Raw genomic sequence first — 27,695 nt, forward strand, 5'->3', positions numbered from 1 at the left:
CCTGTTCAGCTGTGTCTCGTGCAGCCCCGGTCTTGGCTGTTGTCCCTTTTCGGGACATGGATCCTGTGAAGCTCACACCCGGTTCGTGGCACAAGGTCACCAGCTCCATCGCCCCCCGGGGCAAAGCCCAGCTTGACGGCTGCTCTTTTCTTCTCTTTAGGAAGCAAGAGAAGCTGCAGGCACAGGAGGTGCTGGACTGACACAGGGTTTGGGGCTACGCTGCACCTCGGGAACTGTACAAAGTTGTGATAGACGCCAGGGAACGACTTCAGAGTTTACTATTAAAATTAGCATGATTTTTGTCGAGTGTGAACGTCCCATGAATGAATGGAGACATGCACGATGTGTGCGTGTGTCTGGGGCTGTGCACACACATGCACACACACGTGTTGGCTACAGGAGGGACCACAGAGATGAGAAGCTTGCTGAAAGTGTGGAAATGAATTGCTTGGGGCCCTCACAGTGCTGGGATGCATAATGTGTGCACATGTGCGCGCACAGGGTGGTGCTGTATGTGCCTCAGTGAGTGTGTACGTGTGCACGCATGTTCATCCACGTGCGCTTGCGTGTGTGCCGGCGTAAGCTTGTGTGTCTGTGTGCATGTGCATGCCTGTCTGCACATGCATGTGCTCGTGGCTGCGCATGCACGCGGGCATGCCCACGCATACCTGCCTGTGCACATGTGTTCATCTGCCCCGTGGGTGCACGTGTGTCCACGTACAGGTGTGCGCACAACTGTGTCTGCCACGCGGATCCAAGCGTGCAAGGACACGCGCGTGGGCGTGCGTGCAGCACTGCCCGGTGTGTGCATGTGCGCGTGCACGCGTGCGTGTGCCTGACCGTGCGACGCGTGCCCCGCGTGCATACGACCGTGCCTTTCTCCACGTACGTGTGCACCACTGCGCGTGCCCCCGCCAGCCCGCTCTGCGCACGCGCGTGCGCCCCAGCGCTCCGCCCCCTGCCCCGGAGGGGGCGTGGCCCCGCAGCCCCGCCCCGCTACGCGCTGGCGTCACGGGAGCGGGCGGGGGCGTGCGCGCTCCCGGCGCGGCCGCCACTTCCGGGTTAGCGAGCCGGAGGCGCGGGGCCGCGGAGCCGGTGAGCGGGGAGGGCCGGGGGGGGTGAAAGCAGCGAGTCGGGGGTGAGTTAGGGGGTGCGGGTGGGGCAGGGGGTGGCAGGGGCAGGGGCGCAGGAGGTGACGTGGATGAACAGGGGCCTGGGGGGGTCAGCCCCCCCCCCTTGGGGTGCAGAGCGGTGGCAGTTTTGGGGTGCAAACAGGCGCAGGGCGGTGGAGGTGCAGGGTGCGGGGGCGTGCAAGGGGGTGCCAAGCCCCTTCCAAGCCCGCTTCCCCCCGGGTGCTGCCCGGATCCCGAATCCCCTCCCGGATCCCTGTTCGGGGTCGTGTTTGGTGGTGCAGTAAAATCCGTCTTGCAGAAGAGAATTCGACCTAGAGGTAAACACAGTGGTGGAAAATCTACCGGGTCTCTCAGTCATTTCTTAATTGCTTCCACAATTAAAAATAACCCCCGTCTTGTCGCTGCTTTTTTCCCTGGCAAATCTGACCCTGTTTTTGTCCGTTGAAGAATTCACCAGCCTCAGTAACCTCCTGTGTGGGGACAGACTTGGACTGAGGCACCTCTTCTACGTGGTTAATCCTTATTTTGCTCTGAGCTCTGGAAATCCCTCCCTTGTGGATCTTCCTGATGTCTGCGAATTGGAGGTGTCTTTCTAAAAACTCTGGATGTTGGAGCTGGACCAACATCCTCACCAGTCCTGCACAGAGAGGCACCATCACCCTTTCTGAAAGCCTTGGTAATCCCTCTTTTCTCCTCATAATGCTGCCTCAGTGGTTTGTGTTTATTGCCAGGGGCCTTTTTGAGATCCCCTCCGGAGAGATTGCTGTCTGCCCTTTGGTTTCCCGCCTTGTTGTTATGTTCTGGCAGTAAAACCTGACACTTAGAGGATTTTGACCCCTGTTATTTCAAGCCCATGTTTCGATGCACGTTTCCACCCAGAGATGTGACAGCTCTGTGGCTTTTCCCTTTATAAATTATGTCAGTCTCAGTGTCGCACGTGAACTTCATCAGCATTTTTCCTTCTCCCCTTGCCCCAGTACTGCTGCCTCTCCCAGGGCTGAAATAGGGTTCCTTGGTGACTTTCACTTCTATTGGCATCTTTCTGGCAAACTGGGGTGACTGAAGTACGTATGCAAAGCCTGATTTTTGCTCTCAAGACAAAGCTGGAGGCAGAAGTGTGAGAGAGAGTGTCAGCTCTTCAAGGGTTACTTCTCTTTTGTCCATAACCATTTCCTCCCACAGAGGATGTCACACGTCTTTGAAATGTGGAATAAGAGGTTACATTGGAGCTTTCTAGCCTCCCCTTCTTCTCTGGAGGTAGAGGCCAGGGAAGAGCCAGCTGGATCAACAGGGCGAGGAGGAGAGGAGAGCTCCATGGGGTGTGCAGCCATCCTTTGAGCTGAGTCCAGTGAGGGTCGGAGCGGCAGGAGCTTCAGGGTGCTCATATGCTTCGTGTCCTCCTCGCTGCATGCCCATGGGAGCTGCACTAAATTCTAGCCTGCTGCTTTTTCAGAAGACCCTAAGAGCGGGGCAAGAAGCCCCCCCTACAACAAGAATGTCTTCTCAGCCCAGCAAGCAGCAACAAAAGGCCCTGGAGGCCTCCTTGATCCTTGGTTTGCCACGTCAGGGTTGTGCCAAAGCTTCAGTCACTCAGAGCTGATGCCAGCCCTGGGAGACACAGTCCTGCCTTTGCCTTGAGCTGGCTGTGATCTGTGCAGTGGGGCAGTGAACTGGATCAGGGAACGCGGTCCTCTGACAAATAATCTCTGCTGGTGTCTGGGCTGAGAGCTGTGAGATTTGAGCGTGTGCTGCTGCATTGCTTGGGTTGGAGAAAGCGGTGGGCTTCGAGATGCTGCCCTGGACTGCACATCTGTGAGGCAAACAAGCAGGACCACGTCCCGGGGACTCCCCACACTGCCGTACCCCAATCCTGCCCTCAGAGCTGCCTGCAGTCATCACACTCTGATTCAGCCTCATATTTACAAGGCTGGCATGATCTTTCAGCCACATGAGTGTCACATGCATGGAGAGCTTCTACTGCCACATGCCCACGCCATGGATCAGCTGCTCCTTTCCATGGGGTCCCTTAGATCATTGCTTGTATCTTGTTATAGCAGAAAACACTGACACTCCAAGCCTCTCAGCAAGGTTCATCCCAAAAGACTTTACAGTGGTCAGAGATGCCGTAGCCTGTGCAGAGATGGTCTCTGCCTGCTAAGCCAGTCCCAGGAGGACCCGGCATGTACAGATAGACAACGTCTATATAGCTTTCTCTGATTAATAGTGTATTATATTCTTTATAAATGACATTGTTCCATCTGAAACGAACTGTTGTCAAAAAACTGGGCAGTCTTGTGCTGAGCAGAAAATGCAGAGTTTAAAGAGCCAGTCACTTCTTGTTAACTTACGTTCAAACAGTGTGATACCCTATTTCCTCCCGTTGTAGTATGTGAACGCCCTGCTTTATCAGATGGCCGGCAAATTATAAGAGAAACTTTAGCCCTAGTAACTAGGAATGACTCAAAATAGAGAGTCCAAATATTAAAGTATCTTGCTGCAACATGTAGGGGGTTTCACAACTTTCCTCAGCCTTGCGTGGTTCATCTGTTAGCTCCCCTGCGGTGGAAGCTCACTCCTGGCCTTCCCTAGAGCTCTGGCAGACAGAGAGCTGTATAGCAACCTGCAAGAAATTCTGCTCTTCGAGTGTCTGAGGAACGTGATCTTGCAGTTGAAGGCACAGCTGGGAGTTCAGCCTCTATTTTGCTTCTCCTGGCTGCCCTGTGCTGGGTCAGCAGTCCTCCGAGGAGATCTTGGGGAGGCCTGGGTGCTCCTGCGCAACCCGCTTGGTGTGGGCGAGCTGCGAGAGATTGGACCCGTTGCAGAGGCAGAAATTAGGAGTTTTGTTAACGGTGAGAGGTAGCTCTTCTCCCTTGCTTGTCAGTCAGCTGTCATGAGACTATTTTTGCAGGGAGGGGATGGTCTGGCTTTATCCATTAGCTGGCATTTTGATATCTTAGAGCCTGTATTAGTGCAGAGGGAATCGTACTTCACATTGTGTGAATAGCACTGGGGTGACAGTTCGCTGGAAGGAGATCGGGTCAGACCTGCAATGCTGGCCGACCCGAGGGTCTTCTCTCAGCTGTGAGCTGGGGCTGTCCTATAACTGCTGCTCCGTCCTCCAAGGCCTCCCCCTTCCTACAGGAAACTCAGCAAACCTTGCTGAACTGTTTTCTAGGAGGTTTATCCTGCAACTAGCCAAGTCATTGGAACAGCTGGCTTTTCTCTTTTGGGCTACCTCTGCCAGGGGTTGGCTTGTATTTTAAGTTCACTGGGTGTGCAAGGGGTCCTTGCAGAAAGCAAAAGCTTTTCTGGCAGTAAAACCGGCTCTGTAGGAGGAGAGGACTGTACTGACACAGGTATTTGGACTGACTGTCCTGTAAAAGCCTTAATTCGCCCCGGGTGGAGGGTGACTAGCGCAAGGCTCGTGCTTGGAAAATGACTGGCTCCGTTTCCAGACCTTGAGTCACCAGTTAACACCATCGTCGACTGTTGTTTTCCATTCACAAACTGTGAGCAGTGACCTGTCGTTTATTTATAACTTGGAAAACATCACTTGTCGGGAGATTGAAGAGCCAAGCTTTAGGATTGAGCGGAGCAGGTCTTAGCCTCTTCTTGGATACACTGGCTTTTAACAAGTAATTCCCGAAGACCTGGCTGGTTTGTAGCATTCTGGTAAATAAACAGCTGTGCTGTTACACCAGAGATCGCTCTCTTGCTTGGTAGGTGAACCACACAAGCTTGCTTTCTGTTTTATTTCTTTCTATTTTATTTTGTTCATCTTATCCGAGGTGTTTTGGTCTGGCTCTGCAGCCTTTGCGGTAATGATCTTTGGGAAATGATGTGATTTTTCTGCTCTTGATGTGTTTATCTCTGCATTCGCGCGTTTGTCCTGTGTCTTATTATTTTGAGAGCAAAAGCAGTGGTGGTGGCTTTCTAGGGAGAGATTGGGAGTCCTTCTGTACTGGCCCATTGCTTTTAGAGCCAGCTAGCAGAGAGCTGCTAGGTTTGCTGATAGGTTTTTCTGTGCTTTGCTGAAAACTGGTGCTACATGAAATCTGCCTCTGAGCTGCTGATGTGGCACATTCATTGTGCTTGTTGTTCAGGAAAATGCTGTCCCAACAGAAACGGTGTGGTTCAGTGTGTGAAATCACAGCACTGGAACAAACTGGTTGGGCTCGTCAGGATGGAGGTGTAGAGGCCTTCCAAGCTGCTCGCGGTGAAGGCGGCGCATGTCCTCCTCTGCATCTCACTTCCCGGAGATGCTAGAGGAGATGCTGGTAAAGGAGCTCGTGTTTTTGGAGAATGCCTCTGTTGGGATCTGCGCTACACCGGCCAACACAGTCCCAGCTCGGGAAGGACTCACCACCAGACCACTGAAGCGGTTCAGAGCAGTGCCTGGCCCTGGAGTCTCCTCCAAACTCCTTTTACTTCCAAGCCTACATGGCTGGAGAGGATTGCTGCCGGTGTGGTTGGGAGGTACATCAGCTCCCACTCAGTCATAACATGGGGGTGTTGTAGACGTACACAACCTGGTCCCCAGACTGTGCAGCTTACAGCTGGTGATGGGGATAAGAAGAATCATGCTGCTGCTGAATAAATGTCAAACCTACTGGCAAGTTCCAGCCCCTGCTTGCTTAGTAAATTCTGAAAAGCAGGGGAAGTCTTTGCAAAAACAGTGCCATCACCAACTCTGCTTCCACAGCTGTCGCGGCAGAGGCCAGCTGGGGACACTGTGGTGGCCGATGCTAAGAGCAAGAATGGCATGTGCAGTCCCAGAGCTGAAACACGGGCTCCTTAACTGTGGTATCAGAAATGTCTTCCTGTGTCCAGAGGTTGCATTTCCCATCCAGAGCAGGGTGGCAGCGGCTGTTGCACCTTGGATTTGTGTTGGGTGATGTGACTAGTTTTTAGGATGTAAATGGGAGGTGATGGGTCTGGTGGCACATGGGGTAGGGCCTGCATAGCCCTGTGGAGCTGGCTGCTGGTTGGATTTCTGATGCGTTACTGCAGCATAGGGCAGAGATGGGGATGGCTCTCTGTGCTCCTCATCTACTGCTGCTGTCACTTAGGCGTCCCTTTGAAACCCTCTCTCCTTGCAGAAACCCCTGGCAGTGACTTCAGCATCTGAGCCAAAGGTTGACATTCCTGTAATCACGGCGTCCCCTCGTCTATGTTGCAATCGAAAGGGAGGAAATCTTATGACAAGTCATGGTGAAAACAGTTTCCTTTTGTACGAAATTGCCTGTGAACTCTGAACGCGCTGAGGATCAGCCCAGAGTTTGTCACTGAAGAGCTCTCGACCTGGCTGAGGCTGATGCGAGCAGGACTGGCTGCCTGTGCTGTCCAGGTCAGTGCAGGGTGTGCGTGGGCTGCTCTGAATTTGGGCTGCTCTGGCTCTGGGCTGCTTTTGCCTTCAGGATTGATGCTTGCCGTGCAAGTGCTTGTCTGCAAACTGAGCTTCCATCGTGGGTCTGACAGCTCCCGACGTGGAGAGAGGGGCAGGTTGAGGCTGTCAGCTTAGTTCTGCCTGGGGAAAGCTGCACGATTTTTTTGTTGGTTAGTAGGTAAAACCTGAAGTATTGATGCTGTACCAAACCCTTCTTCTGCCTGGGTATACACTGAGACTGTTCTGCTGGGCTCTGTCCTCCTCTGCTTTGATGGCAAAGCAGTAGCAAATACTTCCAACTCAAGGGGATAAATTAGCTTTCTGATCTCTTGAGTCTTTTAAAAGCTTCAGAGCAGTAGCTGATGCTGGAGTTGCTCTCAGATTCTTTTAACCTCCAGCACATGTTGCGTCTGAGTTGGGATGCAGCCCTAGGATGGGTGCCTTGCTGACAACTGTTCACCCTTGTTCACAGAGCCACCAGGTATATCTAGATTTTGGCAGAGAGCTTCCAAGAACTGGAGTAAGAGGCTGAAATTCAGGAGCTAAAGGTCCCTTGTTCTCTGTTAACACCCTCCTGTTGCGGATAAATCCAGCAAGGCTGCCACTGTGTGCTCAGATATTACCAGGGTTTCCTGTAATGGGAGGGTGCTGATTTTTCTCTTCTGCGAGAAACAGCTGCAACAGAGCAGCCCTGTTGTCTGTGCTCCCAGGAGAGGAGAGATCCTGGACAGTCAAACATCTGCTGCTGAATGGAGCAATTCAAAACCTTACGGAAAACCTTCGACACTCTCAGTACCCTTCCTTCCTGGGCTCCCAACACACGGGGGCGCGGACAGCTCTCTGCCAGGGGCAAGCGTCCAGGCAGCTCTTAGGGTGGTCCTTCTCGACTGGGTTCGGCAGCAGCATCGGAGGACCGGAGGGGGCAGTTGCTGTCACCTCTCCCTGGGATCCTTCTGTTTGTGCCACTGCAGCAGCAGTGTCATTCACACGTTTTGGTCCCGTCATTCAAACTCTCTTGCTAAATGCATGTGTTTTGATGTCCGCTCTGTGACCAGCGCCTTGTCATTGCGGGCGCTGGAGAAACTGGAGAGCAATAGTCCCTGACCCTGCACGTCTCTCTGTTGGCTGGACCAGCCCTCAGCCCAGCGTCTCACCCAGGTTTTGGGCTGCTTATGGGCAACCTGCAAGGGTTAATTATTCTCTCTTGGTTTCATGCTGTTGGCCATGCTCTGTTTTGTCTGAAACTCTACTACTACTTGCGAAGCGGTGTGCCTTTCGATGTGGTCTTGGATAGGTCCTGACTTGAACATGGTGGTAATCTGGCTGTGAGCGCTTTAAAACCATCTAGGGATGTGATCTACGCCTCTTGCGTGCCTCCGAGTGCCCTTCGCATGGCAGGTGAATTATACGTAGACTGAATAGGTGTTCAGAGCTCAAATATGCTCCTCCTCCTCCTTGTCCCAAAGGTGACATGTGAACGCAGCGCCCAGAGCGGGGACCAGCAGGAGCTGAGATGCATCCTAGCCACGCAGAGGACCCCAAGGAAGTCATACAGGTAAGTGAAACCCCGCAACCCTCTACGACCAAAACTTATTTGCGGTCCGACTCCAGTTACTGGCAGGGAGCGATTGTGGGATGTGGTAGAACATGTCCATGCTGTGAGCTTGCATTGGGATCGTTTATGTGAGCTAAGGGTGGCTTGTGCTCTCTGGCAAAGAGCATCTTTGGACAGTTTGTCTAGTGAGAGTACGTAGACTAGCAGTGGGTGGCCGTGAGTTAAATCACACCAGACTTGGGCTGTGCCCTTGATGGCAAGATTCAGTGTGCAGGGAAGGAGGTAAGTGTTACACCTAGGCAAAGGGGCCTTGCTACTGAAGGTGTTTTGTATGTTCTTTTTCTGCCCAGCTTCTGGAGTCTAGACACGTTTAATGAACGAACTTCAAACACAGCAGTTGAGACTGCATGTTTAATTCATCCTGCAACAGAATTACTCATGCGCTACAGATAAAATCATTTGCAGTCTTTAATCCTGTTGGCCTACGGTGGCTGCTTGCAGGCGGGTTGCTTGTGCTAGCAGATCTACAGGACAGATGCGAAGCAGCTCCTCCTGCAAGGGGTGTCTGCACTTGGGTGTTACAGGCAGGGATAAAGCATGTGTTCCCCTGGCTGTTACCCCTCGACTAGAGCTGCTGTAAATCTTATTTAAATGCATTTTCCTTGCTGGAAAAAAAGGGGGGGGGGGCTGGAAATCTAATATGAGCTGTGTGCAGCCAAGAGAGGTAGATTGCTGGAGAAGGAGAAATCATTTCAGAAAGTGTTTCTGAACATAAAGAGCATCTGTATGGCTCACACAGGAGACATGACTAGAGATGAGCACGCAGGCACTGTCGTAACACAGACCACAAGCAAGAAGGATGGGGTACGGTCTCCCTCTGATGCTGGTCTTGTAACACCCCCTCTGAAAAGCCAGTTTGAATCAAGACTTCCCCTGCCCCATTTGTTATTCAGACTGTTGCCTTTCAGCAAAAATTTTCAATGCTGCATGATTGATACTGAAGCATGAAGTGTTTGATATGATCCCTGCTGAATTTGCAGTGTTTGCCAAATGTCTAGTGGGAAGTTCAGCTTTCATTTTAAATAATGTTCATTGAGACATCTGGGCTGAGCTGCAATAAAAAATCTTCTCCGCTAGCATAAAACAGTTGAATTCACTGAATTTACTTCTCTTTGACTGTGGTGTGAGAAAGAGGGAAGCAAAGCCATTGAAATGTAAAATTCCATGTTACTGCTTCGAAGCCTCTCCAGGAGGAGAGCCGCTAACACCGCAAGCCAGCCTTTCAAAAACATCTGCCGTGAGGCTTTTTGGGGGGCCTGTCCCTGCAGTGCCCTCCGGTTAATCAGCACAGACAGGCTGCTGAGAGCACAAGGAAGATCAATCCATTTGTCTTCTGCTAGCAGAACGTGTTAGCACTGTCGCATGTTGCTTTGGTTGATCTGCATGAGTTCAAGTTGTATCACGGTCTTTATGAAGGATGACCTCATTAGTGTTTCTCGTTTATCACACATGCTTATATAATCCATTTGTTTTGCCTAAGCAAGAGCCTGGAAAGAACTGATTTCTTTTTCTCCCCACCCTCGTAAGCAATTTGATGTATATAGAGGAAGTGCTGCATGCTCTAAAGGCAACCTTGTAAACCCAGTGGGCCCTGAAACGTGAGCTAAAGGAAGCATTATTTGCATAAATTACTCATTAAAAAAGCCAAGTGAACTGTGATGCCAGGAGCATGAGTCTCCAGCTTGACCGGTTCAAATACAGTGTGCTGTAATAGCTACTGTGAAGCACGCAGATGAAGCAAGAATTGCATGGTACATCTGTCTGGATGAGCCTTGCAGTTTGGAGCCCATGTTGTATGCAGCCTTCCTAATCCTTATCTTTGTAATGCAAGCACTTTCCTCTTGTAGCTGATCAAGAAGCAGCTGGTGAATTCCATCAAGGCTTTACAGAAGCAATACGTAACCTCGGATGCTGTTGTAACCAGTGACGATGGGAACGCGAACACTCTCTGCAGCGCCCTCGAGGCTGTCTTTGTGCACGGGCTGAAGGCAAAGCATATAAAGGCAGAGGCTGGGGGGAAAGGGAAGAAGGCAGGGGGCCGGGAGCCTCTTCCTCAGCCTGTCTTCTGGGGCCTGCTGAAGAGCATCACACATCGGTGAGTGACTGTCCCAGCTGAAAGGTGTTTGCACGCTCAGGCTTCCTGCCCTCCTTTTGGCACTGAGAGGTGCCACAAAATTCAGGGAATGACAAACAGAAAGATGGCTAGATGGAAAGGTCTGTTATTACCCCTCCCTTTACCTCTCAACCAAAAGCTGGAGGGACACGATAGTCCCACAGGGTGCCTGGGTGGACAGGGGACTCAGGCTGCCCGGGACCACTGGGAGACACACACAAGAGAGCAAAGCCCCCATGATACCAAGTGGTGATGTGAGGCTGGGTGTCAGGCATCCAGTGGTGTCAGCACTGCCTCTCGATGCGTGCACAAGGGATGGAGGCCTAAAACACAGGGAATGAAACCATGCTGTGCCTGCCCAGGGCTCCTTTCTTATTTATTTTTATGTGCAGGACCATTTCCTGGGGCATTATATCCTTGGTGGTACCCAGGGCAGAGTGACTGTACTAGTATAGAGCAGGGGTGGGTGGGTTACCGGGATGCAAGGTGCAGGATCTGGTCTTTGTATTGACATTTATCTGGAATGACTCACCTCCATTTCTCCATGCATGAAACAGGAAAAACAACACTGACCTTATCTGTGAACTTGGTGGGGTTCTCGTATCTGTAACTATCATTATTTGCTGGGTTTTTTTGAACTACTCCCTGCACAGAATTTTTCTCCACTGAATACGAACAGACAAACAGATGGGTTTGAGAGCCTCATCCAAATCCAACTCCACCAGCAGCTCTTGAATTATGAAAGAGTGAATGAAAATAACTGTTTGACACGCTGTGGGGGATATTTTTGTGCTCTTTGAAATTTTTCTTCATTTTGAGAGACAGATTAAAAAACTTTCAAAACTTCTGCTCTGATTTTTGTAACAGCTGCAGCATCAACTACTGAGACACGAGCTGAGGCCAGAGGGGTTAGCAAGTGTGTATTAGATTTTGGGGGAAAGTACTTGAAATCAGTGGGCTGACAACCTTGAGACTAGAGACAAACCTTGTGATTGTTTTTTGGCTCCTTGAAACTTTTCACTGTGTTTCAGTTGATTGGAAATGTGAAGCTAGATTCAGATATATTGCTACAAATGAGTTTCCAGCTAGACTGTGCTTCCACCACAGCACAGAGACTGCAGGAATTGCCCCCGCGCTCCCTTTCTTGGGCTGGGGCAAGCAGTGCATGGGAAATATCTCCAGCCAGAGAGAGGAGCAATGCACAGTGGTACTCCTGGGGGTGGCTGGGGTCATAGCCAAAATATCCATGTTTGGAGCACTTGGGAGTTCTTTTTTCTCCATAGGAAACCACATTTTCCATGGAGCAGAGATTTTGCAAAGCCTATTTTGACTCAACTCTTAAACTCCCCATAGCAGAGCAGTTTGGACAGTTCCCCTTTTTTTCTAAGCAAAGTGCAGCCTAAAGAACCACAAGGAGCAGCGTCACCACGCAAACCAAACAGCGTCAGATGGGCAGGATTTCGGTTGCTCTTCCTCACACCCATGCCCTGTCTCCTGCGTGTCTCGACGCTCGGGTTGCACAGCCCGTGGTCTTTTGTAACCTGTGCTCTGATGAAGGATCTGGCTCTTCAGTACACCACGGTGATTTGGAAACAGCTGCTCACTTTCTCTTCTGTTTTTTTTTTTTCCCTTCTCCAGCAATATTGTTTCAGAGCTGGAACAATTAATTTTTATCAATACGGACGTTGGCCGCTGCCGGGCCTGGCTGAGGCTGGCTTTGAACGATGGCCTCGTGGAGTGTTACTTGAAGTTGCTGCTCCGGGAGAGATCCCGGCTGCCTGAATATTACCAGTCGACTGCTCTGCTCTTAGATGCTGAAGAGTGTGAGTTTCTCCTTAGCTACTTGCAAGGCTTAACATCCATGACCTTTGAGCTGTCTTATAAATCGGCAGTTTTGAATGAGTGGACTATCACCCCTCTGTCCCTCTCTGGACTGTGTCCTGTTTCGGAGCTGCTGGAGCCGCTAACATCCTCTGCATCCGAACCTCGGAGAAAGGCATCGCTTGGTTCGATCTCGCAGTCTTCGGGCTCTGACGAGATCGAAATTCAACCCTCCATCCTGCCAATTGGCAAAAGCAGCAACAAAATCAAGCTTACGTCGTCCTCTCTGAGCCTGAACACGACGAGCTCTTCCCAGCTGTCCTCCAGCCTCGGCTCCGACGGCATCCTGCAAGCTCACTGCACCAGGAGTCCCGAGAAGAGCGAGGAGCCGCTCTCGTGCGACTCTGACCTGGGAACGGCCACTGCTGAGGACTTGGACAGATCGCTGCAAGAGTGAGTCTTTTCCCAAACTTGCTCCTTACAGTGATTTTTTTTTTCCATTTATTTTCATTCTACAAGCTGGAAAGCTTTTTCCCTTTTTATTTCCAATAAGCTGTTTTGCCTCCCAGGAGTCTAAAAGGTAAAAAGAAGAAATGCTTGATGTGTCTTGCTGGTGCCAAGGAAGAAGAGTGCCTGACCACTGAAGTGTGCATCTGTCTTCTCTGCCAGGGGAGATGCAATCAGAAAAATTCTGATTTCAGGAATGTAGCTGCTCCCTAGTATATGCTTGAGGCTGTTCTGAGGCTTTCTAGGGGGAAAAGAATGGGCTCTGTCATAGAAAAGGGTTATAATTTGCAGCTTCTGCAAATAATTCAAGGGAAGGGAGTTGTTAGTTTGTCATCCCCATGATTTATTTCTGCAAAACACTCGGCTTGTGAGGACAAAGATTTCCAGCAGGTTACATAAGCCCTGAGTAATCAGAAAGTAAATGTTTTGCCTATCACCTTAAAAATGAAGGATGTGCTGGCTAACCTGGCCCTGAATGAGTCTGGCCTTGGGGTGCTGTTTAGCAAATGTACCTTACCCAATTTTGGTTTTAGAGAGGGCTGCAAACCCAGGAACAAAGTTAGGACTCTGTATCTAACTTTTTTTGCTGAGGAAAGGCCACCTTTAAATGCTGTTTGCTTTAGAGATGATGTAGAGCAACAGAAGGCCAGAACCGAGAAGTGCTTTTTCAGTTTGCTACCAAAAAGGCTTTGTTTTACATTGATTTAAAACAGCATGCACACTGAAATTCCCTCAAAAGGAAAAACTCATTGTTTCCAGCTGACTAGAATATCAAGTGACTTTAAAACCTTTTTCTTTCTGGCTATTTTATGCTCGTTCAAAAAATAGAAGCAAATTTTGAAACAAAAACATGGAATGAATGGAAAGGATGAATTGAAATTTGAGACTTTTGAGTGAAATGTTGCCTTTTCTCTAAATATTTGTTTGACTGAAAGTATTATCAGCATCAGCCCAAATTCATTAGGAGTTTTGGAGCATTTGAAACTGCAGTTTTTGGCAAGGTGATTATTTATCCAACTCTTTCCCCCTGGTTTAGACCAGAGCTGCAGTCTGTCTCTCCTCACCGATAACAGCATTGTTCTCTACTTTTAGGATTTTGTATCTTATGATAATCCCGAAGGGAACTTTCCTTGATTTGATTAAATTCATGATGGAAAGACTTTGTTTTGAATTTTAATCTGGGCTGGTTTAATTTGACCTAGTTGATAGCAAAGTAGGGGCATGGGAACAGCATCTTGTCTGGCCAGACTCCACTAATAATTGCATGTTACGGTTACAAAAACATTTGAAATTTGGCGCGTGGTTGTACTGGATTGTGTTGAGGACTGTACGCTGGTTTGGAGCTGTGGGGGCTGTTCAGAGCTCTCCCTCAGTTACTAGTAATGAATCAGAAGCGAGATAAAGTATGTGTGTGTAGTTGGGAAATGCGTAATTTGAAGGAAGAATCCTTTCCTGCTATAACTGGTGCTTTATAGGGGACAAATGACTGTTGTCAGGGGCCCTGACGGTCTGGTTAACGTAGCTACGTTCGATCTGATCGCTGTTTCTCTTTTTAAGGGTATTGTCCGAATTCAGCAAAGCCCAGCAAAGCCTTGATCCCACGGAGGGGCGGCTCATCCCTAGCGTGCTGGGGTCCTCACCACTGCAGCCTGCTTGCCCTCCCGCTGCATCGAAGGCCACCCCGGCACCGTCAGATGTCACGCCGGAGACCTCTGCTTGCTCCGAACCACCTCCTGACACAGATGGTCCGTGTGCTGCTCACACGGATGATGCAGCAGACACCAGCAAGGTAACTGGTCCTCCCTCTGATGTGGCCAGAAAGCCGGCACAGCCTGCGCCAGGCACGCCACAGGCTAGTGCATCATCCAAGCAGCTCAGCAGTAGGAACGGAGAAGATAAAGGTGGCACCAGTAAGACCAGCAGCAGCGAGGAAAACCGGGCAGTCCGCAGCCCTGCATCAGAGTTCCTCCTTTGCCCAGCATCAGGCTGCCCGGTAGGTGGTACAGCTTATTTGCTTTGTTCTTAAATGTCCTTGTTTTCATGCTTGCTGACTAGAAGATCCAATGGAAAAGGAAAATAAAACTGGTGGCTGTTTCTTAGTAGACTCTAGGTTCTCTGACCACTCATCTTCTGTGTTGCCTTTAGTCTCCCATCAAGCATTTTGGTACAAATGGTGCATAGGTCTCAAATTCACTACAAAGTAGTGATGAAAAGTGCTCTATGCTCTATACACAGACCCTGGGACCCTGGAAGTTGTGTCCATGCAGCCAGCCTGGGAGAAATTAGGTCTAAGTAAATGTCCCCTGGCAAAAGAAATATCAAAACCTTTGAAACCGCCTGTGGCAGATCATTCCTTGCCCAGTCCTCCACACGAGCAGCTGCACTGGGAGGTTTTCTGTTTTATTAATGATATCTGAAGGGTGATGAGTTCTTGCACAAATCTGACTTCAGGCTCTGTGTAAGCTGACAAAACAGCCAAAGAGTGGAGTTTCACATGGGCCGGAGCCAAGGGACCTTTTTGATAGTTAATGATCCAGATTTAGATAGTGATCCAGGAGGTAAAAACATTGCCTGGACAGTAAAAAATTTGCATTTTTTTCAGGGAGAAAGATCTCCAAGTCACATCTGGTCCCAAAGTAGGATGACGTTGACTGTTGCTTAGGTTAGCTTGAACAACAATGAATTTCACCTATTGTTGCCTGCACAGGGAGTGATCCACTTGCATTTGCTTTCAGGAAACTCTTTGAACAGTCCTGTCCTGTGTCTTAACTCTGGCTTGTGCCTGACTTATCTTTCCACCCTAGTGAGTTCAGCATATACTTCATACCCCCCTCAACGGTTTCTGTGTTTGGTCCTTTACTTCTTTTGGCTCTCTCCCAGTTATCCTGTTTCCGCTGCTTCCTCGTGGAGTTGGGCCAGTTCGACTAATCTATGTATAACATACAGTGTCAACAGGAAATTCCCTCCTGCTTTCACATGACTCATGGAGCGACCTGCATTCCTGATCCGAGAGTAAACAGAGTCTTCCTATACATTGGGAATCGCACTTCTCACTGAAGGGTGGTAATGACGATCCTGCTGTGATTTAGCTCGTAGTCACAATAAAAGGCTCTTTGAAAGCACGAGAGGAAAATCGAGTGGTTGCTCCGGGTGGGGCACAGCCCTGGAAGGGTTGCTCCGTGTCTAGAGCGGCTGCTCCATTTTGCAGGAGCCCTGAACTTGGTCCTGTTTTACTCCTGCTGTTTCTTTGGGGAGCCTGTCCCAGAACCTCACTCTGCTCTCGACATCCAAACTCCCAGATAAACTACAACCGTGTCTTCTTTTAGCTTAAAGAGTTTTGTTCTCCCTCCTGAAATGCTGAAACAGAGATTTTCTTTGCCTTCTATGCCTCATTTCTTTTTTTTTTTTCTGATCTAATCAGGACTGATGTTTGTAGCATCCACTTTTTAGACATAGATCTCTGCTCCTATTTCATCCTAGACATCCTTCTCTGTACTTTTCCCAGTCTGTGTTCTTCCTGGAACATGAATCATACCACTCTTCAGGTAAGCTTGTACCAGTGCCTTCTACAGCAGAGCTAACATTTCACCGTATCTCCTTTGGAAATACTGACTGGATCAAAGATCTTGCATGCGATACCCATTATTGCAAGGAATGTGCTCCTTTTTCTTAGCCTTTCTATGATTTTAGGGAGAAGGAACCAATCACAATGTATTTTTGAAGTTAAAGTCCCACCAGTTCTTTGCAGTATACCAGATGAGCGCGTCTGGCCCTGCAGTGGCCTGCAGTGAGTTAAAGGGCACTCTAAATTGCACTTGATTATATTTCAACTATGGTTGAACCATGGTCAGAAAGTGATTTGCCTGGAGATGACAACCAGGCAGTGACTTTACTTGGCAAGATGTTCAGGTCGTCGTCTTGGAGTTCTGTAGGGCTCAGTGAGGGCTTGGCAAATTTTGCAAGCTGCAAATGCGGTCTCTTCCAGGGTTTCTTTATCAGAGAAATCAGTGTCTGTGTAGCCGTCATCAGCATGGGGAGGACGGTTGGAGTGATGATAAAGACCTCCCAGCATGATGCAGTTCACTGCATCACCCAAGTGAGGACATCCTGTGCTTGGCTTTACAGAGCTGTGATTAGCTAAACAACCTTTTAGCTCACTGAAATGTATTTTAACCTCTGACTGTGTGCAGTGTATTATAGATGTGCCCAAGTGGCCAAAATCAACATGATTTCATTTGGGGTTTGTTCCCATGTAGGGGTCGCTGTGGACACGTGTGTTTGAGGAGTAAGGGCCTGGGCTTGATAATGAGTTTCTTCTTAGCAGAAAAGAAAGAGCTGGATATCAGAAGATGATTTCTACAGGCCCTGTCCAGGAGAGAGCACAACCGACATCAATGGCTTTGCGCCAGACGAGGAAGAAGAGGGTCCGACCACAGGGCTGATTAGTGCTCTTGATTTGGAAAGGCCGTCCGTGCCTTCCTCGGATACCGGGAAGCCCAAACTGTCACCAGAACGAGAACAAAAGGGCTTCAGCGTTGTGCATCGCAGGCAGATGGGTATGTGTTCCCCTGCTAAACCAGTGTCCCATCTCCTGCTGTAATTGTACCTCTTCTCTGGCCAACGCTCAGGAGTTGGGGTGGGTTTTTCAAGTTATCACCTGTTTGAGAAGCAGCTATTTGCTTTTGCTGAGCTGATGGCATCATTAAAAGCTCCAGAAGGCAGTAGTGGCAGATTACTTTGGGCTGTCAGCATTACTGAGTCTAGGTTAGCTTTGGTGGAAAACATTTTAAGGGGTGGGGAGATGCAGTGAATGCTGCTCTTCCCCATGGCTCTGTCCACCTTGTGGGACAGATTTCTTTTATGCTGTCCCTCCTGTTTTCAGACCTGAGACAAAATGCATATGGACAGCTTATGAAGGCACAGGAAGCAGATCCTTTAAACTCCTGCCCCATCCCATCTTCCACCAGGACTAGCTCTCTCGGCAGCTGTGCTGCCACTGGCTGTCACATGTGTGCATGTGTGAGGTGCTTGTTGGCTTTTCTCTCTTCACCTGATTTCCCCTTTGGTTACACTGAGACCTCTGCTCTTCCCAAAGGTCTTTCCAATCCTTTCCGAGGGCTCCTGAAACTGGGCAGCCTGGAGCGGAGAGGAGCCGTGGGCATATGGAAGGAGTTCTCCTGTGAGCTGTCGCCGCTGGAGTTCAGGCTCTTCCTGGACCACGAGGACCGTATCTGCTTCGAGAGCTATTCCCTGCTGCGGTGTGAGTCGCTAGCGCTGACGCACTCTGACGGCCGTTTCGAGCTGGTTTTCTTGGGGAAAAAGCTGTACCTACGAGCTCCTTCTCGAGACGAAGCTGAGGACTGGTTAGACAGGATCCGTGAGGCATTGCACAAATGCCGGCCTCAGCTGGAGGAGGAGGAGTGGGAGACACTAGAGTATCCCGAAGACGTCAGTGAAAGCCAGCCTGTACCCAGCGACTCAGCTGCTCTTCTCCAGTACAATGACATGCCTGGAAACAGCTTTGACTGGACTTCAACTCACGAACCAGAATTGGAGGCTATAAAAGAATCTGTTCTTTATATGGATGTAGATAAAACATGGGTCCCTTTTATTTTTTCCTTGTCATTAGAAACTTTAAAGTGCTTTAAAGTGAGGAACAATGACAAAATTTTAAGTAACAGTTATGGTATAGAGACAATCCAGGATATCCTTCCAGACACAAGCCTTGGGGGACCTGCATTTTTCAAGATTATAACATCTAAAGCTATCCTGAAGCTGCAAGCTGAGAACGCAGAAGAGGCAGCGTTGTGGAGGGAGTTGGTCCGAAGTGTGCTCACATCCTATCTGGAGACCGCGGAGGAGGCACTGACACTGGGTGGCAGTCTGGATGGGAACTCGCAGGTCATCCTGAAAAGTATTGTGAAGGAAAATGGTTTCTTGTTACAATACCTGGTGGCCATCCCCATGGAGAAGGGCCTGGACTCTCAGAGCTTCATCTGTGCAGGTATATGTTGGCTTGTTCAAATACAAGAAGCCCCGCTCAGCTTTGGAGGTTATTGTTACATTCATTAAGGTTGACGAGGTTACATCAATGTTAAGGAGATGCTCGGAGTCGCTCAGCCAACCTGATGCAGGGCAGCTGCTGGTTTGTTTCCTCATCCAAAGCCCCTCGGTTGGGCTTCATCTCACAGCTCATCTCTCCAGCCAAGCTGCTGGGCAGGAGGGAGGCAGCAGTCTCAAGGCCTGCGAGACAGGAGCTGCTGTTGTGGAATTTTAGACTCTTCCACTAAAAGTCTTTGCTGGGCAGAGGAGTATCTCATGCACATCAGGGGTGAATCCCCCACCCACTGCCCTCCATCCCAGAACAGCTTCCAAGATCAAACAGGGCTGCTACTGGCATCCTGTTTAAGAGGCTCATGGTATAGACATTTGGAGGTCTTGGCTTTAAGGCAACCTTAGATGGGCCTGATGTAGGTGAGAGGCCCAGGGCTGCCTTGCTGGGCATTTCATGGCCACAATCCGTGGGGTAAGAGCAGTTAAGGGCAAATACAAGTCACAAGTGAAGAACTGTTCTTCCAGTAGAGCAGCACTGAGATATTGGCATATCAATAGGAGCGAATATTATGATGGGTGTGATGAGCTGATTTTGTGAAACACTTATTTTCACTAATGCCTCTCAGCACATTGGGGTAATTAATAGGGTATAATAGGGTTGGCTTAATAGGGTAACACTCACTGACCTCTATGGGACGTGTGATTTTTTTGTTACCTTGGTAAGTTAATTAAACTTCAGATTTCTCTCCTGCTCCAGTTATGCTTCTTGTACCCTCTAGATTTTTCAGCATTCTTCTAGATTTCTCTTTCTTATATTTCCCATTGACTTGTCTTTGGTTTTGGTCTCCTCCTTTACCTTCAGCTCCCTCCAGGCTCTGTCACGCATTTTCCACCTACCAATAGATGGAAGCAGCAAGCTACAAAGACAGATTTCACTTCCCAGTTGCTTTGTGAGGGATCCATTAAGTTCCTGTCTGTCCTTTGCTCTTGGGCAGCTGCAGCTTTTATTTCCCTTTTAGGCTAGCTGGGAAACCGCAGATCCAAGCTGGCCAGCACGGGGGCAGGTCTGCAGCGTCCGACGGCTCTGCTTCGTGCTCGCCCCTTTCCCCATCTGACACCTGAGCATGATGTTTCCTTTTTGGCACAGGATTGGTTTCCTTATATGTTGGGATGTGACAAACTAGACAAAATAGAAGCTTTTCTTTTTTCAAAAAGAAAAAAAGCAGTGCAGATATCAACACTGTAGGTTTTGCTAATGCACTCCAGCTACTCCAAAGTGCGAATGACCGAAAGGCAAAATCTTCTGTGAGGGTATCAGTAGCCCTAGCTCTTCACAGGGCAGACACAGCCTGAGACTGCAACGGTTGGAGGTCAGAGATTCGCTTACTCTGTCAGTTATTTTAGAGAAGTGAAGACATTTAAAATAGCACAAAGAGTTTCCATGCCTTCATGACTCCAAATTAGATGCATTCACTTTTTAAGAATAAAAGCTCTGCAGATTTCCCGCCAGATCTGAGACTTGAGCTGGGTTCCTTTGGGGTTACACATCACTCTATAAGAAAAGCTTCTTTTGTTTAATTCATCCCAACCTCATCATTTGCAGATGAGGATCCTGGATGTGTTTTTGGTACCCTGCAGTGAAAATGTGAAAGAGAAGGGCTGAGTGAAGGCAAAATAGGATAAATAAAGTTACTAGCAGAAATGATGGAGCAGTCAGGTAGGGTTTAGGTTCTCCACCAGGCCACTGTGGTGTTTCCACAGTTTACTTTTGGTTAAAAAAAAAAAGTTTAACCATTTGATAGATAAATATGTGACAGATTCAGGATGAGACTCCGTTTTCATGGAGAACATGCGAGGTGGCTCCTGTAGGTCTGTCGTTGTCTACATCATGCCCCCTCGCAGGTGGGAAAGGGGTCCGAGAGCTCTCACCAAACGTGTCAAGGGTTTGGTGTGCTTTTGTACCTCCCCATTGCTCCAGGCAGAGCCTGAGGCTTACGGCAAAGGTTTGGGGGGCCCAGCTGTAGCAGTAAATGCACTGTGATGGGAGATCGTGGGTTGGACCTGTCTAATTTTGACTGGTAAACACTGCCTTTAAATGCAAAAATGTGCTCGCGGGAGTGTGTTCCCGTATGTCCAATATTCCCTCTTTTCTTCCTCCACTGCACAGGGTGGACAAAAATTAGATCGTTTGCCAAGCGTAGGCTCTTGCTTTAGCTGATCTTCAACCCTTTCAAAAGTTCTCTCACCCTATTCCTTCCCCACCAAGACTTTGGTGTCTCTCCCTGTCCCGGCAGTAATGGGAACGGGCTTTTAGGGCAGCACAGGTCCCCGCTCACCATCTCATCTCTGCTCCCTCAAGGCTGCTCCAGGCAGATCGGCTTCTCCTTTGTGAAGCCCAAGCTCTGCGCGTTCTCTGGCCTCTACTACTGCGACAGCTGCCACCAGGATGATGAGACGGTGATTCCCTCGCGCCTCATCCACAACTGGGATCTGATGAAACGAGGGGTAGGTCCGGGGTCAGTCTGCACAGGGAGCAGGGAGAGGGTCCTGCTTCTGCCTAGAGCACTGCATTGATGGCACAGCCCTGGGGAGGGCAGCTGGGATGAGAACAAGCTGCCCCAAGAAGTGGAGTTTGCTGTGGGAAGAACATATGGTAAAGTCGAGGGGCAAACTCACCCCACGTTCATGGGCTGGACTGCAGGGTTATAGCCTAGAGCTCCTGGAGGTCCCTCTGAACATCTTCACTCTCAGTGGAGGTTTTCTTCTCCCCTGCGCTTCCCTCTCAAATCTTCTTGGCTACCAGGCAGTGCTGCAAAGCCCTCCCGCATGCACTGCCTGGGTGGCCTCTCTCTCTGCTGTAGGTTTGCCGGCAAGCTCTCAAGTTCCTGACCCAGATCCGTAACCAGCCACTGATCAACCTGAAGCTGGTGAACGAGAGCCTGTATGACCACGTGGAGAGGATGAGCCGAATCTGCCAGAGCAGGGAGCAGCTGAAGCTGCTCGGAGATTATCTGATCATGTGTCGCAGCGGGGCCCTAAAGGAGCTGAGCAAGCGGTGAGGTTCATCTCTGTCACGGGGCAGGGGTTAAGCCTGAATCCCCTCTCCCTACTTTCACCTTACTTTGTCATGGCTGCTGCTGTATGTTTGGGGAAGTTGAAGTACCCAGAGGGCCAGCCAGCACCCCTGATCGTGTCCTGGTCCTTGGGACTCTTCCTTGTTGCTTATCCTTTGATCGGGGATCGGTGCTGTCAGGGTGTGGATTGTTTTTGAGCTCTGTGTCATCTATCGTGAGGAGTTATCCATCTGTTTGCTGGCTCGGCACGTTGAGATGTGACTAAGGAAACACCTTCCTGAACCAAGGAGGCCTCTAGCTGGACAGGAAACACCTGGGAAAATAGATGTGCTTCCCCCCCCCCCCTTTGAAATGCTCTCACACTGTTTTCAATGACAGGATTTGAGATCTGTTGTACAATGTAAAATCAGATTTGCAGTAACTTTCTTCAGAGGCCACATTGTCTGGACTCCTTCATACTTCAAGGCTGTTGAAGATGGAGTAGAAGTCATCTAATATATTCTTTACTGTGCTTCTTTGAAGGCTTGATCACAGGAACTACCTCTTGGAGTGTCCCCACAAATACAGTGTTACTGATTTGAGGCAGGTGAGAGCTTTGCATTGTTGTAGAGTTTCACTGATAAAACGTCCTAATTTATGTAGAAACAAATGTGTAGAGCTGCGTAGAACACAGCACTTTTTAAGCTTAAATAGAAGAATTCAGCCAACTCAGTTGTCATCATCTCTGTTCTTTTTGCACAGCTCTTTATTATACACCCTCTGTAAATTTGCACATCTGCTTAAAGGCTAAAATAACTGCCATAGGCCTGTATTCACTGAGAACAACGGAGATCACACAAGCTAAATTGTTTGACCTCTCTTTTAAGACAGTATTGCTGCTATCTTGTCTCCATGTAATCTTTTATCGATTGCAAATAATTTGGAGGGTAGTCAGTACAAGGCTCTGCAGCAGTTGAATTTCACATCCACTGCAAAGCCAGACGCCCCAGTCCTGGCAGATAGTGGGTGCTAATGTGAAGTCTCTGTGGTGTCCCGTTTAGACACTAAACCCCAAGGTAGACACATGAGGTTTTTGGATTGCTTTGGGGTATGAGCTTCTTCTTCACATGGTAGCATGAAGCATGGATGTTACATGTGTGAGAAGCAGCAGTGCAGAACCAGACAGAGACAGGCTCCGTGTGTTAACATCTGATGTGTCTCCGCTCCGCAGATAGCCGATGGTATATTTGAGACGTTCCTGCAGTCTTTGATCCAGTTTGCTTCCCATCACGTCTACAACTGTGACCTGTGCACCCAGAGAGGCTTTATCTGTCAGATCTGTAACCGAAGCGACATCATTTTTCCCTTTGAGTTTGACACAACTAACAGGTGAGTGACGCTTCCATCACATCTCACTGCTGTGAGACCACTCAAGGTTATTTCTTAGGAGACGGGCTCACATGTGGCCTATGACTGGCTTTTCTCAGGCATCTGAATTGTCCACTTGGTCGCTCTCAGAGACTCAGAGTGGGGCTCTCTGCTTTCTAGGCCAGCATCTGCGTGTGCCCGCAGGGTGGCCTGTCCTCACTGGCCATTGAGAGTAGAGCTGATTGTGTGCCCATCGGCATTTCTTCTTCTCTGAGAGCTTTGAGGCCAAAATGTGACCACATTCTCACAATAATCAAGACTCAAAGCTTATTTGAACCAAAAATAGGGCATGTTTCGGGCAAGAGGAGGGGCAAACCTAGCAAACCTGAGATATGACCAAGTGGATGGTAGAAGTGAGGAGAGCAGGGAGGCTTTGCAGATCGAGTAGCAGTATCTGTATTGCATAGATTTACACAACATCTTGCTGTCGGCCTTCAAAAGGCTCACTGTGTGCTGGGTCCCAGGGTGGAAGGGGGCTTGGGAGGAGGAGCGAGGATGGGCACATGCTGGGAGGTGCTGTATGCCCTGCCTCACTCATCTGCTCAATGCCTCTCCTGTTTTAATTCGATCTGCAATTTGCCCTCTCAACGGAGGCTATTCCTGCTCAGTGCCAGTCCCTGACATGGAAAAGACAGAGATGGGGATGGACAGCCTTGTGGGGATGCAGGGGAGAGACTGGGACCATTCCCTGCTCGAAAGGAGAGAGGCCGGCCATAGAGGAGATGTCTAAAGGAGCTGAGCAGGGACCTATGCAAATCTGAAGGGGAATAATGTGCTTTCATCTGTCTTTTTCTTCTACCTGTGGAGCTCACTGCTGCTCAATAGCACAAGGCTCAGCAGCTACGCAGATTTTGAACAAGGATATATATGTCAAAATGGGTGTGCTTATCCCTGCAGATACAGTTTTGTGTTTTCTAAGGAAATAGGTATCACATCCTTCCTGCATGGTCCAAGGCATAGCCACTGTAGGTGGAGGGAGATTCATGTCTTTCAGGTTATTCAGTGATGGTCCTTTCAGAATTGGTTAAAAACCTTTTCCTGCCTTAGTCACTTAACTGGCTGACAGTCCGCATGGTTTTGCTTTGACCTGGCAGTTCCTAAAACAAAGCAGTGATATCCAAAGGCTCAAGAAAACATCTGCATGGCTAAAGTCATGGGGTGCCTCATGCATTTTGTGGTCGCAGATATTTCCCGGGTTGCTGATAGGGTTTCTCGTTATCACTGCTTGCTGCAGGGACAGCATCATTCCTGTTAGAGATGGCAACATCCACAGAGGAGCGGTTTTCCTCAGAAAAAAAGCCCGCGGGCCCTGAGAAAAGCATGCTGCTCCACACAGGCGCGCGAGGTTGAGCTTTGCTGGCAGCAGGGTGGAGATCTCACGTCCTGTTAGCCGGAGCTCTGCAGCTGACCTCTTTGCTCGTGGAGGAGGCTGAGCTGGGTTTCGTAGCAGGAAAGCAGCTCGAATACATCCTCGCCAAACTAAACCCAGCTTCCTGCCTCTCTGCTGCGCGTGTGACAGCCAGCTGCTTGGGTCACACTATTACTCAGCGGAGGATGCGTCTGAAATGCCTCCTAACAATAACCTCTGAGACCATTGCACCGCAGGTGGAGGCAGGAGTCGCTTCCTTTTGGCAGCAGCTTGCTCAGAAACACACAGGACAAAACCTTAATTTCACCAAAGGCAAAACTCTCTGCAGCGGCCGCAGAGGGGCTGCACTTGCACCCATCTCTCCCGCTCCGCAGCGGCTGGGAGGAGCTGAGCTGGCGCCGGTAATTGAGAGACGCTGCATGAAAAATGTACCGCTGGGAAAATGAACGGTGCCAAGCAGCGCCTGCTTGTTCCTCCCTATCTTTACATGTAGCAGTTCCCATATGCTGAGTAACTGCAGCCTTGCACCCACCTGTCAGAGCAGGATTTAACCCAGAATCTTGCAGGCTGGAATAGTGCTGTTGTATTTTGGTTGTCTCTCACCTGGTAGCCTTGCTCTGTGATTCTTCACTCCCTCTGCATTTACCCTCTCCCCTGAGCACCCAGGTGGACCGCTGTTTCTTTGGAAAATGGAGCTGAAACCTTGTGTCTTTTGCATCAAATTCAGCACCGACTTGACAACTTTAAATGAGGCACGTGCGCACAAGATGTTTGCGCTTCCCAGATCGGGGCATTTAAAATCTAGCTAACCCTTTGGCATGTGGCCTGGCAACAATTTTGCTGCTTCTTACAAGGTGAAATAGGTGAAGGCTTGCAGCTGGAAAGAGGAGAGTAAGCTCAGCATTTGTAGCACTGCCTGTTTCTGTTTACTCAAGATAACCAGTGAACGCCCCTTGCAAAGATGGGTGTCTCCGCTGAGACGGCCCAGCACAAGGTATAATTTGCGGCTGTTTACATTCCTGCTGCGTTGCAGCCCTGAGTCAGACGGGAAGGTCCCGCAGGAGCACTCGCGAGGTCTCCTTGCTGCCCGCTGGCTCGCCCAGCTCCGTGCACAAAGGCAAAACTTTCCCTGGCCACCAGTTCCTCCTCTGCCCATCCCCAGGGCAAACGCAGCCGTTTCCTGCGTCTCTGATGTCCCCGAACAATGTTTCTCTAGCCGTCTGGCAGCGCTTCCTGCCGCGCGCAACGCAGAGGCGGTCGGGTCCCACGGTCGGGGCTGGGGTGCCCTGGCTGCGCCCCAGCGCTGGCAAGTGGAGGGAGCATCTTCACTCTTAACCCATTCGGCATGCTTGGCTGCAGCCCATCCTCGCCGGTGCCGCTGCGTGTCGAGAGCTGGGCTCTCTCAGCAGCTTTAAAATTGCCCTGCACCCTCTACAGGTTTTGTGACTCAGCCCCAAATGTTTTCACTCGATCTTGTGCTGCTTGAAAGCCTTTTCTCCCCGCCTCCCCCATGCTGAAAGCAAGGTGTAAAGCTCGCTGCTTGCTTAGTATCTCCCTCTTTCATCTGCAAAAACCCGACATCGACATCGGGGAGGCAGCTGGCTGCAAGCAGCCAATGCTCGATGCTCGGCGGGGCGGGTTGTTCTCTACCGGCTTGCTGCTGCTTTTATTCTGTGCTTGCTGGAGGTAGCTCCTTCGGTTGATTTGGTACTGCTGCTTGCTAGAAAAGTTTATCTGTTTCATATGCAGCTAGTGGCTGACTTTTGCTGTGGCCAGTCTAGGTGTTGGCAGTGCTCTCAAGGGGGACTTGGAGGAAATAGAGACAAGGAAGTATCCAGTCTGCTTTGCTAGAAGTCGTTTGGTCTTTGCTCTGATGTTGCCAACAGGGTGGGGTTTTGCCTTGTTTCTTGCAGGTGCAGCCAATGCAAAACAGTCTTCCACCGGGACTGCCAGGCCAGCGTGAAGTCCTGCCCCCGCTGCGAGCGCCGGCAGAGGTACCAGCAAAAACTGGATGCGGATGTCGGCGTGGAGCCAAATCTATAGTGTCCAGGCAGCGACCCGAACACTGCACTTTGCTTCTCTGCAAGCTGGAATAGCGCAAGGAGAAATGGGATTGCATGCCACAGGCCTTGGAGGTGTAGAAAGTAGATTCCCACCACCCAGGAACGGCTCCTGCACGGCTGTTTCCCAGGGCTGGAGGACAGGAGCGGTCAGTGCTAGGTGATGTGCGAAGGCATGGGTGCTCCCGCTGCACGGAGAGGGATATCTCCCCTGCTGGGGCTGAGCAAGGAGGCCTGGAAAGGTCCAACCAGGAGGAGAAAGGCCAGCAACTCGCAAAGTAACATTCCCCCTACTCACACAAACCTGGTGCTGCTCTGGGCTGGTCCAATTTTCCTTCTTGGTGACAACCTCCATTCTCTTTGGCCTCATCGCAAAGGCACTTCACCTCGCGATGGAAACTCAGTAAGTTTCCAGGGTGTAAACATGCAAGATATCAAATCAAGGGTGTTGGATAACTGAGGTTGATTAAAGCTCTAGTTTTTTAGGATATTCAGTACTGAAAAAAAACAGTATTTTTTTATGTGGGATTTTGCACAAAACTTGCTTGCCCGCTTGGGGAAATCAAACCACGGCCACACCACGGATCCAGCAGCACGGGGCTTGGGAAGGGGCACTGAAATGAAACTAGTGCCTTTAGCGCTGTGAACACCGGGGGCCGCTTTAACTCACGAGCCCGGGACCCGCGCCGAGTGGGCGGTGGGAGCCGGGGAGCCGCAGCGGCCGCAGGGGGAGGAGAGCATCCCGCCCGCCTGCCTCGGGCTCTTTCGCTCTGAGAATCCGCCGGATGGACAGCACAGCGTGGTCTCCGTGAAGAGAGGAAAGAAATGAGCCGGTCTGCTCCTCCCTGGCTGCTGATTTTAACTCTTGGCCGATTGTGAGGCCAGACAGAAATAAATTTTATTTTCCTTTCACCCTCATATAAAAATGATTAAAGTTTATTTAACAACGAGCGCAGCTGTCTTCTGGGTTTTTTTCTCCACGGCAGGCAACACAAGAGGTTTCCAGACCTAAAGCCAAGGTCTGGCCTCTTGTCTCAGCCGAAAGGGTGGAGGGACGAGGTCTGCTGGCCCAGATCAGTGTTACCTCCCCTCTCTGCTCTCTATCTTCATTTCAGAGAGGCTGTGTTGGCATCGAGGGCTCCCTGGCTTTCCGGGC

The 27,695-nt window shown here is 49.9% G+C and overlaps 1 protein-coding gene across 3 annotated transcripts; it reads left to right on the forward strand.

Moving 5' to 3' along the window:
* The first annotated feature begins 1,059 nt into the window (after window positions 1–1,059).
* Window positions 1,060–27,489, forward strand: PLEKHM1 (pleckstrin homology and RUN domain containing M1). 3 transcript variants are annotated; one of them, XM_062595824.1, is made up of 13 exons: window positions 1,060–1,095; window positions 6,233–6,480; window positions 7,986–8,074; window positions 9,982–10,229; window positions 11,886–12,521; window positions 14,133–14,568; window positions 16,897–17,131; window positions 17,671–18,579; window positions 20,989–21,134; window positions 21,491–21,684; window positions 22,226–22,289; window positions 22,914–23,071; window positions 26,393–27,489. In XM_062595824.1, the coding sequence occupies exons 3-13, from the start codon at window positions 8,033–8,035 to the stop codon at window positions 26,520–26,522; spliced, it is 3,198 nt and encodes a 1,065-aa protein (XP_062451808.1). In that variant the 5' UTR covers window positions 1,060–1,095; window positions 6,233–6,480; window positions 7,986–8,032; the 3' UTR covers window positions 26,523–27,489. The 3 variants fall into 3 exon arrangements, with proteins under 3 accessions (XP_062451808.1, XP_062451810.1, XP_062451809.1); XM_062595826.1 differs by having other exon boundaries at window positions 16,900–17,131; XM_062595825.1 differs by lacking the exon at window positions 6,233–6,480 and having other exon boundaries at window positions 1,066–1,095.
* The last annotated feature ends 206 nt before the right edge of the window (window positions 27,490–27,695 follow it).

Source organism: Rhea pennata, chromosome 26 (genome assembly GCF_028389875.1).
Source record: "Rhea pennata isolate bPtePen1 chromosome 26, bPtePen1.pri, whole genome shotgun sequence".
In the NCBI taxonomy this organism is placed as follows: Eukaryota; Metazoa; Chordata; class Aves; order Rheiformes; family Rheidae; genus Rhea; species Rhea pennata.